Source organism: Gekko japonicus, unplaced genomic scaffold (genome assembly GCF_001447785.1).
Source record: "Gekko japonicus isolate JY-2015 unplaced genomic scaffold, Gekko_japonicus_V1.1 scaffold1870, whole genome shotgun sequence".
Lineage (NCBI taxonomy): Eukaryota > Metazoa > Chordata > Lepidosauria > Squamata > Gekkonidae > Gekko > Gekko japonicus.
This window is the reverse complement of record NW_015168711.1, coordinates 230,834-249,300: the sequence shown is the minus strand read 5'-3', so window position 1 is coordinate 249,300 and position 18,467 is coordinate 230,834. Positions and strand designations below refer to the sequence as shown.

At 43.4% G+C, this 18,467-nt stretch overlaps 1 protein-coding gene across 1 annotated transcript in view; it reads left to right on the top strand.

The window, feature by feature from the left end:
• The window catches only part of UST (uronyl-2-sulfotransferase), a 115,995-nt gene that overhangs the window by 97,296 nt on the left and 232 nt on the right, over nt 1–18,467 (top strand). Inside the window, exon 8 of the mRNA XM_015415551.1 lies at nt 18,332–18,466. Coding sequence (XP_015271037.1) covers nt 18,332–18,466 — 135 coding nt within the window. The remainder of the gene's footprint in view (nt 1–18,331; nt 18,467) is intronic.

Below are 18,467 nucleotides of genomic sequence, written 5' to 3'. Positions count from 1 at the left end.
GCTTCTGTCTTTGGTGACTTCCTGTGATGCTTGAATGCTAGCATTTTATGACTGAAATTGGAATGTGTTGTTCTTGTTTTTATAATTGATGGATTGATTGATTTGCTTAATTCATATCCCACCTTTCTTCCCACTGGGGACCCAAACTGGCTTACATTATTCCTCTCCATTTTATCCTCACAACAGCCCTGTGAGGTAAATTAGGCTGAGGGTATATGATTGGCTTAAGTTCACCCAGCAAGCTTCCACTGCAGAGTGGGGATTCAAACCTGGGTCTCCCAAATCCTAATCCAACACTGTAACCACTATACCACTCTGGCTCTCACTCTGTGGATTCTGAAATAGCCATTACTTGCAAAGGATCCTACTTTTCAGTCCTCCTGCTTAGACCAAAAAGAACCATGATATATGCAGTGCACAGACTGAGCTTAAACTATATTTCTTTAAGATGGTTCCAGAGATGTTTACCAGTTCCGCAGAGATGATAAACTTTTGGGTGCTAAGACGGTACATGTTTTCATATAAGGCAGCCATTTCCATCCAAGCCTGAACAAAACAAATTAAAAAACTGCTCAGACGGGGGAGAAAGCAGTTCTTCTAGGTGAGGAGCCATTCGTCTACTCTAATGCATTTCGGCCTGTTTCCACCAGTTCATCATGTAGACACGTGTATACATTATATGTGGGGTCCTTTTGGCTGAAGAACCACTGGCCACCTAGTTTCTGGCCCAGGGAAATCATGTGTGATACATCTTCTCGGCGGCAGCCAGGTGGGCCGGTTTGGCCAGGAGTGAAAGTCAGGCCCCAACCCTCTTGTTTCTCATGCTCCATTTTCTGCTTTATTCTTGGCCTTGTCATAACAGAAGATGCTCAAGTGGGAGAAGAAGGTATCCAGCACCACCTGCTCCACCAGCATGCCCAGAGGGATCGACCCCCCATTCACCCACTACTGTAACACACACAGCCTCCCCACTTGCATTCACTCTCTTTTTATAAGAATTAAGTACTGTCAAGTTGCAGCTGACTTATGGTGATCCCATAAAGTTCCACCTCATGGGGTTTTCCAGACAAGTGATGAGCAGAGGTGGTTTTCCATTGCCTTCCTCCACATAACAGCCTTAGTCTTCCTTTATGGCATGGGTGGCCAAACTGTGGCTCAGGAGCCTCATGCAGCTTCCAAGCACACCCGCATCCCCCTCCTGCTTTGAAACCGGAGGGTTTTTCTTTCTTTTTCTTTTTTCTTTCTGAGAGATGGGTGGGTGGGCAGCCAGGACCGCTCACTGGCAGCTAAGCCCTTTCCCTGGCTCCCAGCAGCCCTCAGTTGGGCCAGGAGGAGCTGGGGGCAGCATGTGCTACCTCTTCTTGCCGCTGCCGCAGCCGGGAACCAGAAGGGTAAGCCCCACTTGTCTTGCAAGGTTTGCATCTTCTTCCTTGGAGCGGTGGCTGCAGAGGAAAAATAGGCTGTGTGGGTGTGGGTGTGGGTGGTTGTGTGTTTTGAGGCAGTAGAGTAGACAAAGCCCTTCCCTGATTCTGCTGGCAGCACTTGCAAAGGCTTTGGCTCCCCCCCCCCCAACTGGGAGACATGCAAAATACTTCTTGCCTTACTGCCCTATGAACTTCCCAAGTTCCTGTGCAAAAATCTCTACATTACAAGCAGCAAATAAATGGTTAATGGGCCTTCTGTCCCCTGGAAGTGTGATGGAAACCCATCCCCACAGCAAGTTCCACGTGCTTTATGCAAACACAGTCATCGTTAGTGTGAAGGGTTGTTCCAAACACTGATTGGGGGGTGGGGGGAGCAGAAATCTTGTGAAAACTGCAGCTGAGGGGAATGGAAGATGTTCTAAGTTTAATGGTTGCAGTGTTTGGAAAGTCTACAGTGAAAGATGCAGTTGGGAGATTTGGGTTGGGTTGTTTCTTAAAATGTGTGTGTGTGTGTTTGTTCTCCTGAAATAATCCATGCCCCAGCTGCCTCGCTCTGCTCCGCGCTCCCTCATTCCCCCCCCCTCTTTTTTATAACTCAAAAGTTTGTCACGTCCCTTGCAGACTGCTGAAGCCGGCTTGTTCTCTGGTGAGGGAGGGAGGGAGAACACCAAGTGAGGGAAAAAAGCAGGTGAGACAAAACAGTCCTGTCACATGAACACGCATCAAACCAGCCCTATATCACGCTGAAATGTTCTCCTCCACTGCTGCCTCTCCCTAACATCCCTTCCGTGCACCACCATATTTCTAAGTGAAGAGAATCTCCCTCTCTCTGCCCCTAATGAAGCAGCAGAAACAGCCTCTCTCTCCAAAGGTAGAAAATAACAGTGATGGGGAGAAAGAGGGGAAGGAAGGGGCTTCAGGGGAGAAGAGCTAAGAGTTGGGGTCCACTGGAGTGGCTGGTAGGAGCTGCAGGAACCTGGGGAGGTCAGGAACCTTAGGTGAGCGTTATGCTGCAGAATCCTTCAGGCGGATTCCAGGCCCAGACTGGAGGTTGGCAACTCTAGTGGAGGAAGTGATGGCTTTCCAAGGTGGTCAGACAGATTCCTGAAGGGGAGGATCCATCAGTGGCTGCTAGACATGTTGACTCAGGCAAGCCTCCATATTCAGAGGCAGTCAACCTCTGGATCCCAGTGTTGGAAGGCAACACCAGGAGAAGGGCTTGGCCCCTGTGCCCTCTTCATTTGGCTGTTTTTATGAAACAGGATGCTGGATTTGATGGATCTCTGGTCAAATTCATGAGTACTTTTCTGAAGCCCTCATTATTGCATTCTTATTGGGCATTTTAAAGGTATCAAGCTTGTTAAGGATGCCAGCTAGTTTCCTTGTAGTTTGAAATGACGGAGTACTGATGCTGATAGTTGTAGCATTTTCTCCCAACTGTGCTTACGTGAAGTTTTAAATTATGAGGTATTTAGTTGTCTGATCCGTGTATGTGAAAAGTTGTCCCATTACAAGTAGACACTACCTTAGCTGTGGGATCTTTTCTATAACATTAAATATTTGAAATTGTCTGCTTGTGAAATTCTAACTTTATTTTTGGATGTTGAAAACCATCCCCAAATGTTTCTGCTTTTTAAAAAAAATGTGAATTCACTTTCCTCTTTTAGTCTCTGGGGGTTTTCTGGCTGTTGCTTCTGTGGAGGAGGAGATGCTAACTAGTGAAAAAGAGGTTTACTTTTACAAGAGGAAGGCATACAAAATGAACTGGCATGGCTACCCACAGGGTGCCATTAAGCAGGGTGCTAATTATTTTAAGCTGATGTTTAGACAAATTGTGGCTGAAGGACAGCTCTTATGAACCCATTGTTTAATGCACTGTGGCCCCATAGGATCGTATCACTGGAGTCTTTTTGTAGTTAAAATGTAGGTCTTTTATTAAAACAATAGAAACAACAAGACTTTGCCTTGTGGAAGGATATACAAAAAGATAAGCAACCTTCATCTCTGGCTCAAGGCCCTTATTAGATACTTGAAACTCATAGGTTTGTTTTTACTTTCTAGCCATGTAATGAAGGAACTGAGCAGGTGCATTAAAAAAAGATTTCCTTAACCTTCTTGCTTCTCAGGCCAGTTGTCTGCCCATGCTACCTTGAATACAGGAAAGGTGGTGGAGGAGGAGGCAGCTGGCTTGCTGGAGACCAGGGACTTGTCTGGGTCTTTATTCTTCTGCAAAGAAGGGCATAGTGGTGGGGTCTGCAGGGGTAAGAGGAATCAGTGGAAATTGCCATTATTCCCCTTTTAAATTCCCAGGCAGGACTCCCAAGGAGGCAGTATAGAAATAAATAAGTCATAGAATCATAGAGTTGGAAGGGGCCATACAGGCCATCTAGTGACCTGGGCCCTGCTATTCAGGGCTATTCAGGCTGATAACTTCCAGGCCAAAGGTCAGGTGGTGTCACTTCCTAAGCTCCACCCCTTCCAATGATGTCACACCCTGCACCAAACCCCCACCCCTTCCTGTGATGTCACTTTCAGACCACTCCCCCAAACCTGCCTCTTCCTCCGAAGTCACTTTGCGGCTCTCGAGCATCTGACATTTCATCTCTGTGGCTCTTACATGAAGCAAGTTTGGCCACCCCTGCTTTATGGTCTCCCATCCAAGTACTGACCATTGCTGATCCAGCTTAGCTTCCAAACTCTGACAAGCTCAGGCTAGTATTGGCTATTTAGGCTGCTTTCAGTGTCTTTTACGAAATGTATATCCCACCTGAAGTGTGTATCACTACAGAGCTCTAGAAGCAATTCACAAGAGTCCTAGCAGTCACTCACCTTTCTGCTGAATCAGGGTCATCAAAGTGGCTAACAAGCAAAACATAAAATGCATCATAAAAACAATTAAAAACAGAAGTAAAATACATAATAAAAACACAAAACCAGCTATTAAAACATGGGACAGGAAGGAAGGGGTCCTTAGGGGAACACCAAACAAAATAAAGTCTTCAGCCACTGGCAGAAGACAGTGATGGAAGAGGACAACATAATATCCCTAGAGAGTGTGTTCCATAATTTTGGTGTCACAACTGAAAAGGTCTTGAGTTGCTACCCATCTAACCTCAACAAGCTGGGTATATGACATCGGACCTTAGAAGATGATTGTAGTGACTGAGGAGGTTCATATTGAAGTAGCCAGTCCTTAAGGTTTGTTGTTTCCAAACCAAATAGGTCTTTAAGGGTTAGGACTTTGACCCAGGAATAAAGTCGGAGCCAGTGGAAATGGACCAAGACTGCAGTGATATGGTTCCTATGAACCACTCCAATCAGCAGTCTGGTTGCAGCATTCTGTACCAGCGTGATGATGCCCTGACCCCCCCCTGGTCCCATAAAACCTCCTCCCACCTCCCCACTGGCAAGAGCACAGGACCTGGCAACCCTAGGAAAGGCTGCAGTAGGCTAACCAGTTGGAGCTGGTAAAAGGCACTCCTGGCTGCAGTTACCACCTGTTTATTGAGCAGTAGCCCTGGATCTAACAGTACCCTGAAGCTATAGAACTGCTGCTTCAGAGGAAGGCAGCATTCAGAATGGGACACCTTAAATCCCAGGTCAGTCCTACTTCTTACCAGTAGCACTTCTGTGTCATCAGAGCTAAGCACTTCCATCTAGTCAGCATTTTGGATGTTGAATTCGTTCAGATGCATGTATACAGAGAGCTTGTTAAACATTCCAGTAATATGAAGTTTAGTTCCTGAAATGCTAAAAGGCAAAACTGGGTTAGACCGTTTTCTTATATGGTTAGATGAAATGTGATTTAAATTGAGAGCTCTGTTGTAAGATATTAAAGTGCTAGTATTCAGGGCAACACTTTGAAAACATTCTAGCTGGAAGAACAGATTTATGGTTTGGGGGCTGCTTAACATTTCAGATGACAAGAGCAAATACCTAGTACTTCTCATACTCCAGTAAGCTTACTATGGCCCCGGTCACACGGGCCGGATATCGCGGGGGGGAGGCGTAGCTGTTTGCCCCGGAGCTAACTACCGCGCGGCAGCTGGATCAAAGGTCCCGCCCGACGTCCCGTGGTTGGGGGGAGGTGCCAATCATACCTCACTCCTGCGGCGCGGCAAAGAAGCGGCGCCGTGGGGGTTGTGTTGTTGTTTTTTAATCCAAGTGTTCGCATGCGCCGTTGGGTGCTTGTGCGCTCCCGTGGAGACTTGACAAAAAAAACCTTTTCGCGACGGGACATGGGCGGGCGCCAGATGCCACGAGCTAACACCGGGAACGTGATCTGACGCCCGCCCTTGCCCCGCGGTTTCCGGAAACTAGTACATCCGAGGGACTAGTTTTTTACAGCGCATCTTCGGAGGGAAGCCTCGGGTGAGCCACGGGAGCTCTACACTTCCCAGATGTGGCGGTGAGATCGCTCCCGGAAAATCCGCCTATCTTCCATCTCTCTAGCGTGCCTAATGCTCCGTGTGACACTTTAATAAATTTTAGACGCTCAATAATAAAACAGTCAGCATGTCCCAAAATCACTTGACTGCTATTTAATGTAACTTTATTTTTAGATCCTTCATGTTATTTGTGTGTTGTAGCTTCATTGAATGGGTCTGATTCTTGGGAAGTTGCCTAGTTCTCCACAGTGTGGGATTCGTTATTTCATTAAAATATCAAATGTATCCTCCATTCATGTTTAGATATTAGATAACAATAAATTTACTGTAGAATTAAGGTCCTTTTGGTCCTTAACCTTGAAAAATATTATATTTATTTTTAAAAGTATGTGTTGCCTCATCTATAGTGCTTAGGGCAACTTCCAGCAACCAGAATATAACAACAAAGCTTTCTATACCATTTAATGGATATAACTGCCATGAGGAAATCTTATATTAGTTCCATAGAAAATATGACAAGTTTTCCTATCTGCTCCAAAATGTCAGTAGCTTTCTTTTTTCTAATATTATACTGTATTACTTTTGCATTTTTCACTTCTTAAGAGAAAAGTGAGACCCTAATTTTTTTAAAAAAAATCCTCAGTTGCTATGCTACAGGTTTGGGGGCAAATAGGGTTTCCCAGCTTTTTTATTGAACCTGTTACTGTGCCTTTTAACTGAAATCTGACAAACATAAATTAAATCTGGAGTCCAGTATTACCTTAAATACCCACAAAATTTCCAGGGTATAAGATTTTATGAGTCAAAGCTCACTTGAGAATGAAGGTCTATCAGCCCATCTATCCAAGTCAGAATGTGGGAGGGGTGTTAACAAAGAAGGCCCAGTTGGGGGTCAGGATACAGATATACAACGCAAAATATAATCAGCTAGATTAAAACTAGGAGATGTATGTAGAGGGCTGAACTTCTTAATGAATTCTAGTTCAGCAGCCTCATATTGTATTCTCCCTTTGAAGCTTCTCTGTAGGAGGACTGCCACTTTTAGATCAAGAATTTAGTGTCCTGGAAGATTAAAATGTTCTTGCACTGGTTTCTGAGCATTTTAATTTTTAATGTCAGGTTGGTGTCCATTTATTCTTTTGCACAGGGACTGGCCTATTTGTCTAATGTAGAGAGTAGAAGTTAACACTAAACAGCATATATAAAATTGGAAGATGAGCAAGTGAATTAATCTGAGATGTTACACCTGGTGCTGTTTGGAAAGGAGATTGTGTTGTTGGAGTGTATATGGGGACAAAGTAGGTGTCTTGATTTATTACAGGCCTTGGTTTCAGAGTCTGTATCCGTGTTAGGTGGTACATTATTATAAGTTAGAAGTTGTTTAAGGTTAGTGGGCTGTCAGTGGACAAGAAAAGGTTTGCCTCCAAGTTCCTGTGAGAGAGAAATATCATTATCCAGCATAAGTTGTAGGTCATTAATGATGTGTTGAACCAAATTGAGCTGTAAGCTGTTTATGACCACTAGTGGTGTTCTGTTGTGGTCTGTTTGGGCCTATCTTGTAGCAGGTTTTCCCTTGGTTTCATTGTGGCTTTGTCAGTCTGTTTCTTAACTATGGCCCCGGTCAAATGGGCCAGATAACGTGGGGGGGAGGTGTGGCTTTTTGCACTGGCGTACTTTGACCCACCCGAACACGATCAGACACGACAGTGTGGAATCGGGGTTTTGTTGGTGCACGTTTCCGGCGCGCTTCAATGCAGCAAGAGGAGCGTGCTAGAGGGTTCAGACAGAGGACGTCCATCTGCTGCCTGTCGCAAGCGTTAGATAGTGCACTTTCTTCAGTACTTTTAACTCCGGATCTTCGGCCAGACACGACGGGTTGGCAACGAGTGCACAATGCTTGCCAGAGTTGCCCGTTTGATTCCGCCCATAAAACCCGCCTGGCATCCGTGAGTATCCCGTGGCAACTTCTGCGTGTGATTGGGGCCATAGTCAAGTGGATATTTCAATTCCAAAAACATCTGTTGTAGATCCCTCAGGTGAGAATCTCTGTCAGAGGGATTGGGATAGATGCAGCTGTAATGTAAGACCTGACCTTAGACAATGGAATGCTCAGTGTGGTTTGGATGGTAACTGGAGGCATGTAGGTATATTTGACAATCAGTAGGTTTCTGGTATAAGATGGTGTTTTATGAATCTGTCATGTGCTTTTATAGTACTGCCCAGAAAGTGTACGTCATTAATTCATAGTCAGGTTGATGGTGGGGTGAAAATTACTGAAGTCCTGGTGAAATTTCTCAAGGCCTTTTTTCCGTGTGCCCAGGTGATAAAAAAAATTGTCATCAATAAATCTTGAGTACAAGAGATGTGTTAATGGATAGGAGCTGAGGAAGCGATGCTCCCAATCACCCATGAAAATATTAGTATAGTGTCGTGTTCATGGCTATATCAGTAACCTGAAGGAATAAATCATTATCAGGAAGTAGTTGTGGGTGAAGACAAAATGGCCAAGCTTGGTGAAGTTAACTGTGGTATTGTCACAGACAGTGTTTCTAATGGCTCATAGTCCATCATTGTCAGGGATACTGGTGTACACAGTTTCTGTATTCATAGTGGGCAAAAATGTCATCCATCCGCCCCCCCCGAAGATTGTCCATGGATTGTATATTCCTCAGAAAACCTATGGTGTCATGAATATTGTAATACAATATGCTTTTGGGGTGCATATTGGTTTATTTAAATCATTTGTATCCTGCTGTCTGAGAAGACTGACTTTATTCAAAGAACTGATGAAGCTGTAAAAGAATGGCAGGGTTAAAGTTTTCTTTTTCTTTGTTCTTTATGGTAATTTGCCGGAATAGCCTAAAAATAAACATGTGACCTTAGTTTAGTTTAATGAAACAGCTAAAGGGTTCCTTGATTAAACTGCCAAGTAAACCAGGTAGCATACTGAACCATAATACAGACTCTTGCATTACTGCATGTTAATATCTTTAATACATTAAGCAACTTGGTGTAATGACATAACCAAAAATGCAGTTAGCCAGTATAAAGACTAGAAGAATCTGAAGATTGTATGTATGCAGAATAGTACGGTCTGTCTTTAACTACTGCTTGTGACTGAATCAGGAAGCTATTGGTGATATAGAAATCATTACAGCATATGATTCTTGACTCACACGGCTAGAAAAAATTCCCTGGATTATTACAATATGCTTTATGTTGAGCATAGGATAATTATTCACCTTTATGTCCAGTAGGTGGCAATAAAGTCTAAATCAGTTCTCTCCTAAGATGGTCAGTTGCTAAGAAATCGATTCCTTTGGGAACAGTTGAATCATAGTCATTAGTGCTTATGTGTATTCATCTGACTAACATAAACTGTTGGCTTTCTGCAGTTCGTGCGTTGCACTAAATCTGATTGACTAATGCCTAGCAGCAAGAGGCAGCCGACAGTCTGATTTGTGCTGGCTCAGAATTTTCTTCCACTTGTTAACTGTGCAATACTGAAGCATGAATATATGTGTTTAGTCAAGAGTTTGTAGGCTGTTCTTTTTCTTCTGGCTTTGGCTTGATGCCTCTGCTCATGCCACTCATCTCTTGTCTCACGTAGTTTGACAGGGTCAGCAACATTGCAGACGTATGAGACAGCCATCTCAAGGAGTTTAGTCTGGAAATCTTCATGGCCAAGTGCCAGCGTCCTCTTACTTGATAATCATAAAAGTTGTTTCCTAGAAGATGAGAGCCAAGTAGGAAGGGAATCTCTTTTGCTTTCAACAGGACATAAGCAAAACTGTCTGGGTGTGTGTGTGAGTAGTGTGTGTGTGTGTGTGTGTGTGAATACAGGAAATTAAAGCCAGAGTCCCAAGATACTTACAGCTGTGTAGGAGGTCTTTGTACAACCTGTTGTACATCCTTCCAGTTCCATTTGTCCAATTCAGTGCAGCGCTGTCAATTACTTACTTAATACACTATCTGTCTACCAGCTATACTATACTATACTATACTATACTATACTATACTATACTATACTATACTATACTATATTTTTGCCATATATCAAGGAATCACTGATCAGATTGGAAAACCTATGAAAAAACAACCTACAAACAGTATTCAGACCCACCAGAAAAATACAACAGATGCTACGATCCACAAAAGACAGAAAAGACCCCCTCACTTCTGCAGGAGTATACTGCATACCATGCCGTTATGGACAGGTTTACATTGGGACCACACAGCATAGCATTTAGACAAGAATAAAAGAACATGAAAGACGTTGCAGACTGGGCCAACCTGAAAAATCAGCAGTGGCTGAACATAGCCTAACTCAAACAGGACACAGCATCTTATTCCAAGACACTGAAAGGCTGGACAATACATCCAATTACCATGTCAGATTACACAGGGAAGCCATTGAAATTCATAAACATAAACACAATTTCAACAGGAAAGAAGAGAGTTTAAAAATAAATAGGGCACAAAATGCTCTACATCTTACAATAGCACTACAGATAAGATTAGAATTTCAACAGCCAATCCATATGCAAAAGAACCTCCTCAGGAAAGCTCCTCTATTAGCATGTCACAGCCTGGGAACCCCTACAAGATAATAACTCAGCCCAACCCCACCTTCCTGAGTAGATATAAATTACCTGCCTACCATTTTTCTTCTTACCTTGACACAGAGAGTACTCTATCTTTCTGTGTTATACCTCTGAGGATGCCAGTCACAGTCGCTGGTGAAACATCAGGTCCTACAATGCCAAGACCATGGCCATACAGCCTGGAAAATCTACAACAACTCAGGCTCAGTGGTCTGGTAAGGACCTATCTTCTAGCCTAAGTACATCAGTGGCTAGAGATAATTTTATAGCCATGCTGTGAAAATGAGAATTGGCAGCAACAAGATGGTACATTATACAGCCTTGCCCGATAGGTTATTTTTACACATTTGTTTCCTGTTTGTTGGGAAGTGAGGATGCCCCATATGTAAAAAATTATGGCTAGAAAGCACTATTAAGTACAATTCATATTCAGTGTTAATCTATTAAGCATACTTTTACTGAAATCTGCAGATACTAGACCGAAAGGGCTGCAAGCAGAGCTCAGAGAACAGAACGTTTCTGCATCCACCGTACTTGATCCTTGAATGTGATGTGGGTGGTCTGTAGTAGGAGAAGAAATTAGCTCCTCCTCCCTTGAAGAAGCACCCTTCTGCTCATAAAAGAGGGGCTTTGGACAGAGCCCATAACTCCCCTCCCATCTGTTCCTTTCTCTTTAACTGTAGTCCAGCGGAGTCAATAATTCCCTTTCCGAGAGACCTCGGAACCCTGGGAAAAAGCTACTTTAGTTTCACTAGGGAATTTTGAAGCCTTGAGCTACTCAGTGTTCCCTTGTAATTTTGTTTACTTGCTTCATTTTTCTGAAGCCAGCTTTCCTTGGTTTTAACACGGCTGGGGTGAGCGGAGAGACTTCCTTCTAAATTGCTGGCTGTTGGCCAGGACAGTCAGGCTCAGTGCCAAAAGCGGTGTGCTTTAAAGATTCAGTATTTCTTTTCGCCTTTTGATATTCTTTTTCGTGTGTGCCAGATGTCCCCAGTTTTTGACCACCCTCATACTTCCTTGATACTAAGTGCTGTCAAATGTTCAAACTAGAGTGGAAGGAATGATTGGTGCTGCTCTTAATCAAAACCTGCTTCATTAATTTTGTGCCCCTTTCTAATTATGCCATGCTGCCACAATATGGTGATGATATTTATTTTTATTTCATTTATTTCATTTTTGTACCATTTCTCTTCAGCTAAGAGCTCAGAGTGGTTTGCATCAATGAACAATTACATCAATTAACATAGGTACAAAAATAATATAATAAATATCCAGTAATATCCTATGAAATTATACAAATACATGAAATTATACAAATACATAAAACTAATCTAATCCCTAAAACTATAGGAACCCCTGCAAGTAGCATCAAATATTACAATACCTACAGCCAATTATACTTCACAATAGAGAGATATGAATCAAAAGCACGCCAGAATAATTCTGCCTTACACAGTCTCTAAAATGTCATCATAATGGAAGATGTGGTCCTGTAGGTATGAGGGTCCCAGACTGTTAAGGGCTTTAAAGATAAGTACCAACACCTTGAATTGGATCTAGAAACTAATTGGTAGCCAGTGCAGCTGCTTCAGGATTGGTGTTATATGAGCTGAACATGGTGACTCGATCAGCAACCTAGCAGGCATGTTCTATACCACCTGAAGTTTCCAAAGCGACCTCAGGAGTAGCCCTATGTAGAGCGAGTTGCAGAAGTCTTAGCGAGAGGTTACTGTCACATAGATCAAAGTGGTAAGGTTGGATTGAGATAGATGTGGGGGAAGTTCTTGGGCCTGGTGAAGATAGAAAAATGCTGTTCTAGTCACCATAGACACCTGTTTGTCAATGGAAAGCATATGCTCATGCCAAATCCCCAAACTCTTCATGGGGTCCACAGCAGAAAGCTGGCCTCCTTTGAGTGATGGGAATGACAAATTCCCCATAGCCAGAGTATTTCCAAGCCACATGACCTCCAAGTTGCATGGTTTAACTTAAGCTAGCTTAATTGCGAAGTCCCGCAGGGATCAATCCTACCTCTGATGCATTGGGCCAGGGAGCAGAGATCTGCTTCTGGTTGCTTATCAAGCAGAAGGTAGAGCTAGGTGTCATCAGCATAGTGGTGGCATCCAACCCCAAACCTCCTGACAATGTCTACTAGAGGGTGTGTGTGTGTGTGTGTAAAAGCATCAGGGATAGGATTGATCCCTCCGGGACTCCGCAATTTAGTTTCCACTGGGAGGCACCTGTTTCCCCAATGACCACACTCATTGAGCATCCATGGAGGAAGGAGGCAAACCACTGTAAAGTGGTACTTTTTTCCCCCAGTGAGGCTAGGTGGTCGACCAGGACCAATCAAACACTGCTGACAGATATAACAAAATCAGCAGCACCCACCTGCCCCTATCCAACTGAAGCTGGATGTTGTCAACCAAGGCTATTAAAGCAGTCTTAGTCCTAGTCTGGTATGGATCAAGCACTGACGTATCATTCAGGAATCCCTGGAGCTGTTCAGCCACCACTCTTTCAATTAGCTTACCCAGGAAAGGCAAATTCGACACTGGATGGTAATTTGCTAGCTCCCCTTTTTCTAAGGATGTTTTTTTCAACAAGGGTCTTACTCCAGTCTCATTAAAAGAGCTCTGGTATTGACCCTTTGTGAGAGAAACATTAATGAATGCTCATAGAGGGTTTTCCACCCTATCACAGCACAATTTAATTAGCCAAGAGGGGCAGGGGTCCAACATGCAGATGGTAGACCTTTGAGTCATCAGGATCCTGTCAATGCCTGTGAAGGTAAGCAGACTGAAGGGAATCCAAAATGAACTAGACAGTGCAGGTGGAGCCGCTGGTATGCTACTGGCAACAAACCTGGCAGTCAAGTCAGAACAGAGCAAAGTGGCTTTACCTTCAAAATAAGTTATAAATAAGACACAGCTAATGGCCAAGTCATCTAACACTTTAGACTCTGTGAAAGAAGTTGTTAACTGTCATATCAATCTAAACAATTGGGCTGAACGTGAACTAGTGGATGCAATGGAGGCAGAATAGTAATTCCTCTTTGCTGCCTCCACCCCCACTTCATAGGCCTTCAACTGGGCTCTGTAACATGTTCTCAGTTTTGTTACAAATCTGGCACCGCTTACATTCTAGCCATCTTAATGACCTCTTCATCTCTCTTAGCTTCTCATTATACCACAGAGCCACCAAGGACTGAGGGTGAAGAGGCGCTGGGGAGCAATTCTATTGATGAATTGCCAGCAGGCCCAGAGATATCCCGCAGAGCATTCTAGAATCCAATAGGATCCATAAATTTCTGTGGGCGAGTGTAAATCAGCTCACTGCCCAAACGGGAAGGGCAGCTATTTTCAGTTTGACCCTAATGAGAAAGTGATCTGACCATAATACCAGTTCACAAGTGACTGTAAACTCCAAATTAACACCCACACAACAGATTCAATCTAGCACGTCACCAGTTTTGTGCATACGGTAGGAGCCGACACAACGTGGGGGAGATCCAGTGTTGCCATGGCAGCCATGAAGCCCAAGGCCACCCCCAGACAAGGCAGCCTCTGCTTTGATATAGAAATCCTCCAGGACCACTGACCTGGGGAACCACAGCACCAGTCAGTCACAGCCTCTGGCAGTCTCAGCAAGGCATCAGCTGGCGTGGATGGTATACCAGGAGAAAGCCCACTCTCTCTCTGGCTTCCAACACCAGGTCTAGACACTCAGTGCCAGAGATCTTTGCCATGGGGACCCTTTGGAAGGAAAAGACATCTTGGAGAAGAAACACTACCTCACCCCATTTTTCTGTTCAAGATAGATGAAGGACACGGGAACCCGGTGCTGTTAATTCCATGAGGGGAAACCACATCCTCCTCACTCAGCCAGGTCTTGGTCACCCAAGCCAAGTCATAAAGGTACACAATATTTTAAAAAGTTAAGCAATAAACTTCAGAAAGGAAAGAAACTATAATTAATGCTAATATGTAACATGGTGCTTTACTGTTGAATGCCATACATGCACTTTAGATTTGCCATTTTGTTATTTTAAGAAAAACAAATGAGATATGCTAGTGCTTTGAAAGTCAAACATTTACATTATGTCATCAAACAACAAAAAAGCAAAGATTTAGCCTCTGAAATGTTGAACAAACCTAATGCTGTGCAGACTCAACAGGCCACAAAACATACTGTAATGAAAAGCAGTCTTTGCAACTTTGAGGAAGACCAATTTCCGAGAGCCAAACGAAACTTGACAGGGCATCCCCTTGCATTTGTTTACATCTTTAACCAGTCGCATACAAAGCAGAGAGAGCTAATTTAGAGAAAACAGGCCCCTTCCTATGTGTGCCGCACTCCATTGCTTAAAATAAATCATTTTTCTTCTAACTCAGTTTTCTTCCGATATCAGAACTGGGCCAGGAGAAAAATACTGCAAACAACAGAGTGCAGCAAGGTAAGGCAGGGTAGGAAAATAAATCAAAGAGTAGACCCTGCTCTCATATAAATAGTGGATACATGAATAAATGCACAGGAAATGTTCCCATTATATTTAATTTGACCCTTAGTAAGGAAAGGTATATTCAGTCTGAACTTCCTGTATGTGGATGCACTGCCAGAACACCCCATTTCTATGAATGTATTTTATATATTTCTTTATATTTTATGTCTTTTACCTCTGTGCTGGGAGATTGCCAGCCATGGGAGTTGGGTGTAAAGCTTCACATCTTTACATAAAAAAGCTTTTTTCTTTCTTTCACTGGATCCAAGTGAGCCCCTAGTGAATGCACACGATGGATTATACAGAGGACAAACACCATGCATTTTATTAATATTGTATTGTAGCTAGGGTTGCTAGGTCCCCTTGTTGCTCCAGCGGGAGGATTTGGGGGGTGTTCTGGGGGTGGGCAGAGATGCCCCCAAGCCCCACCCCCAAGTGCAACCACCAACCTGGCCACCCCTCTCCCTCCCTCCTGACTGATTTAAAGGGCCCTCCAGTTGGTCAGTGGGGACCATGTGGTCCCTGCTGATCAGCTGAAGACCTTTAAATCAGGCAGGGGGGAGGGAGACAGGTGGCCGGGCTGGTGGTTGCTCTTGGGGGCGGGGCTTCCCTGGTGGCCAGCTGGCTGGGGGTGGATTAAAGCCACCAGAAGTGGGGGAACCCCTGCCCAGACCTGGGGGCCGGCAGCCCTAATTGTAGCAGATAAATAGTAACATTGCTTGTTTAGAACTGATATTCCTGCTTCCTTAATTCCCTGTACTATGAAAAGATGTGCTTAGTTAACCAAGGCAGTCTCACAGATTTTTTTTTCCTTTTGAAACAAAGGCTACATAACATTTATTACAGTGTAACCTGTTTTCCCACTGCTGTGAGTGGGTGATTTTGTTTTTTGGTTTTGCCTGACAAATATTTGTAACCATTTTACCTTATTTATTTTTTCCCGCCTCCCGTGATTCCATTCCACTTTTAATTCCAGTTTAGATTTCAGAAGGGCAAGCTGTACTTCAGTTGGTTTAAGTGTCTCCTGGTCACAGTACTACAGTACACTTTTTAAAAAAGAACTAAAGTGAAAGCCAAAGCAAACACAGTAAAACAAAAATAAAGTCTTGAAAGTAAATAGTGCAGTTTGTTGCCCTCCATATGGCTAACTGTCTGGAAGGTCATAAAGTGTGGGTCCCCCCCTCCTTCTGGTGGAACAGCTGGGTTTACACAGCATTTTTAGAGTGTTTAGTCTGGCTCAGAGCCAGGCATGCATAATTTTTCCATTATGTGCAGTTGATAGATGGAAGGGTGAGAGTTTAGTTAGCTTCAAGGAGCAAATTTGTGAGTTACTTCAGATTTTTTATTAAAAGAGGCTTTTAAAGAGTGTATAAAATAATGTAAACAAATGAGAAAGCAATAATGTGGAGTCTAGAAACTGTGCTAGTTTTGTGTAAATCTATAAGGGCAAAGGAGCATTGCTGGCAAAAATGACCAAGGGTGTTTGGTTTGAGTTTGGGGGGTTTTTTGCCTTCAGATTTATAGAAAGATGCTTACTGTAAAGCATAAAAAAGATATCACTATTAGGAAGCAAAATAAGGAGTTGGGAGGAGAGGAGCCTAAATTGTGCCATAATAATTAAGGGAGGGACTTTCTGTAAGAGACGTTGTGAGAAGCATCGTGCAGAATTTGCTTCTCACTATACAAATATTTCACAGAACAATTGGATGTTAGACATAAAAGTCGGTGTGGAAATCTCACAACCAAGAATCTTGATGCACATTCCAGCTTTCTCCAATTTGCTGCATTCAAAAGTATTTCCTAACTGTAGCTGCTCACGTGCTTCTTTATTTACTAGAATTTCTGGGCCTCCAGAGGAAAAGAATGCATGCTCAAACCAGAGGTTTCAAGGGAATCTCAGCAAGGCCTTTGCTTCCTTGCTCCACACTCCAGTAATATTGCATATTGCTCCCCTTTTAATCATCAAATAGTTCTGTTGATGCTCTTCAGCAACTATTCTGTGCAGGAAGGATTACAAAGGAGTGTTTGCTCTCTCACACTCATCTCTGAAACTTACCATTTGTCAAGCTTCAGTCATTTGTTTATTATTCACTTCACTGCTTGCCGTAGTATTGGGGAGAGGGAATTCCTGAGGGGAGTGTATGGTGTGCTGAGAGTGAATGCTTGTAGTAGCCATAACCATTCCTTTAAGCTGTGCCCCAACGTCAGTACCCAGGAGAGCTGACTTTGGAGACTCTTCTGCCATGCTAGAATAGATAAGGTGCTGTATATCTGTCAGGGTTGCCATAGTGACCTAGGGGCTGGATGATAACGTATGCATGAGATTGCCTTACCTATGATTTTTCACACTTTTTCTCAGTTCTGACATAGAGCATGTTTCTAAAAGTAAGCATATCTCAATAAACTACCACTGCTTAAGTGTGTTGTGGAGAGTGTCTTACCTGGGAGACCTGACACCATTAGTGCAATGCTAGGAGCATATAATCAAGATCTTCTAGACCACAGCCAGCACACACACACACACACACAGCATCATGCCTGTACATTTATGTCACTTCTGGTAAAAACTGGAAGTGACATGGCAGACACTCTAGCATTTTTCAAAAGGATGTAGGTGCCCTGACACAACGCTGGTGCACCTGGCCTTCCCCACCCCATTCCCTCCTGCCAACTACCACTGCTTAAGTGTGTTGTGGAGAGTGTCTTACCTGGGAGACCTGACACCATTAGTGCAATGCTAGGAGCATATAATCAAGATCTTCTAGACCACAGCCAGCACACACACACACACACACAGCATCATGCCTGTACATTTATGTCACTTCTGGTAAAAACTGGAAGTGACATGGCAGACACTCTAGCATTTTTCAAAAGGATGTAGGTGCCCTGACACAACGCTGGTGCACCTGGCCTTCCCCACCCCATTCCCTCCTGCCAGCACCTCCAGAAGAACAAGGCAGGAGGCTTGGCATCCCTATAATGATTCCTTAATACAGAGTAGTTACCCTTCAACACGCTCAGACACCCCAGTTCTAGTCATAGTCCAGGGTAACCTGAGATAAATCTTTTTCTTAGACAATGGAATTGTGTCATAATCAAATCATGAAATCAAGATCTCTTCTTTGAAGCGTTTGCAACCTATGTAAGTAAGGCTTAGCTGTCTAAGAGCTTTGTTTTTATGGGAGAAGGGACATGAAAACTGCTAGAAGAGGAGGGCAACATGGTTCCTCACACAAAAACACAAAGTTAAAAGTTGCTGACAATTTTAACACAATAATGAGGAAAGGGGAAGTCACTTTTCTGCCATTTATTTCTGTTAGTTAACTAGTGGCTTAATGCTGTTTATACATGATATGTTTAGTGTACAGATGTTGACCAGAGTCATATTTGCACATGTGTGTAAATTTCTTACAGAGCATAGGAAACTTGGCAATCTGACTGTGACAGTGAAAAAGACCGTCCCTTCTCCAGAAGCCATACAGATCCTGTACCAGCGAATGAAATATGAATATGAGTTTTACTATTACGTCAAAGAGCAGTTTCACCTGTT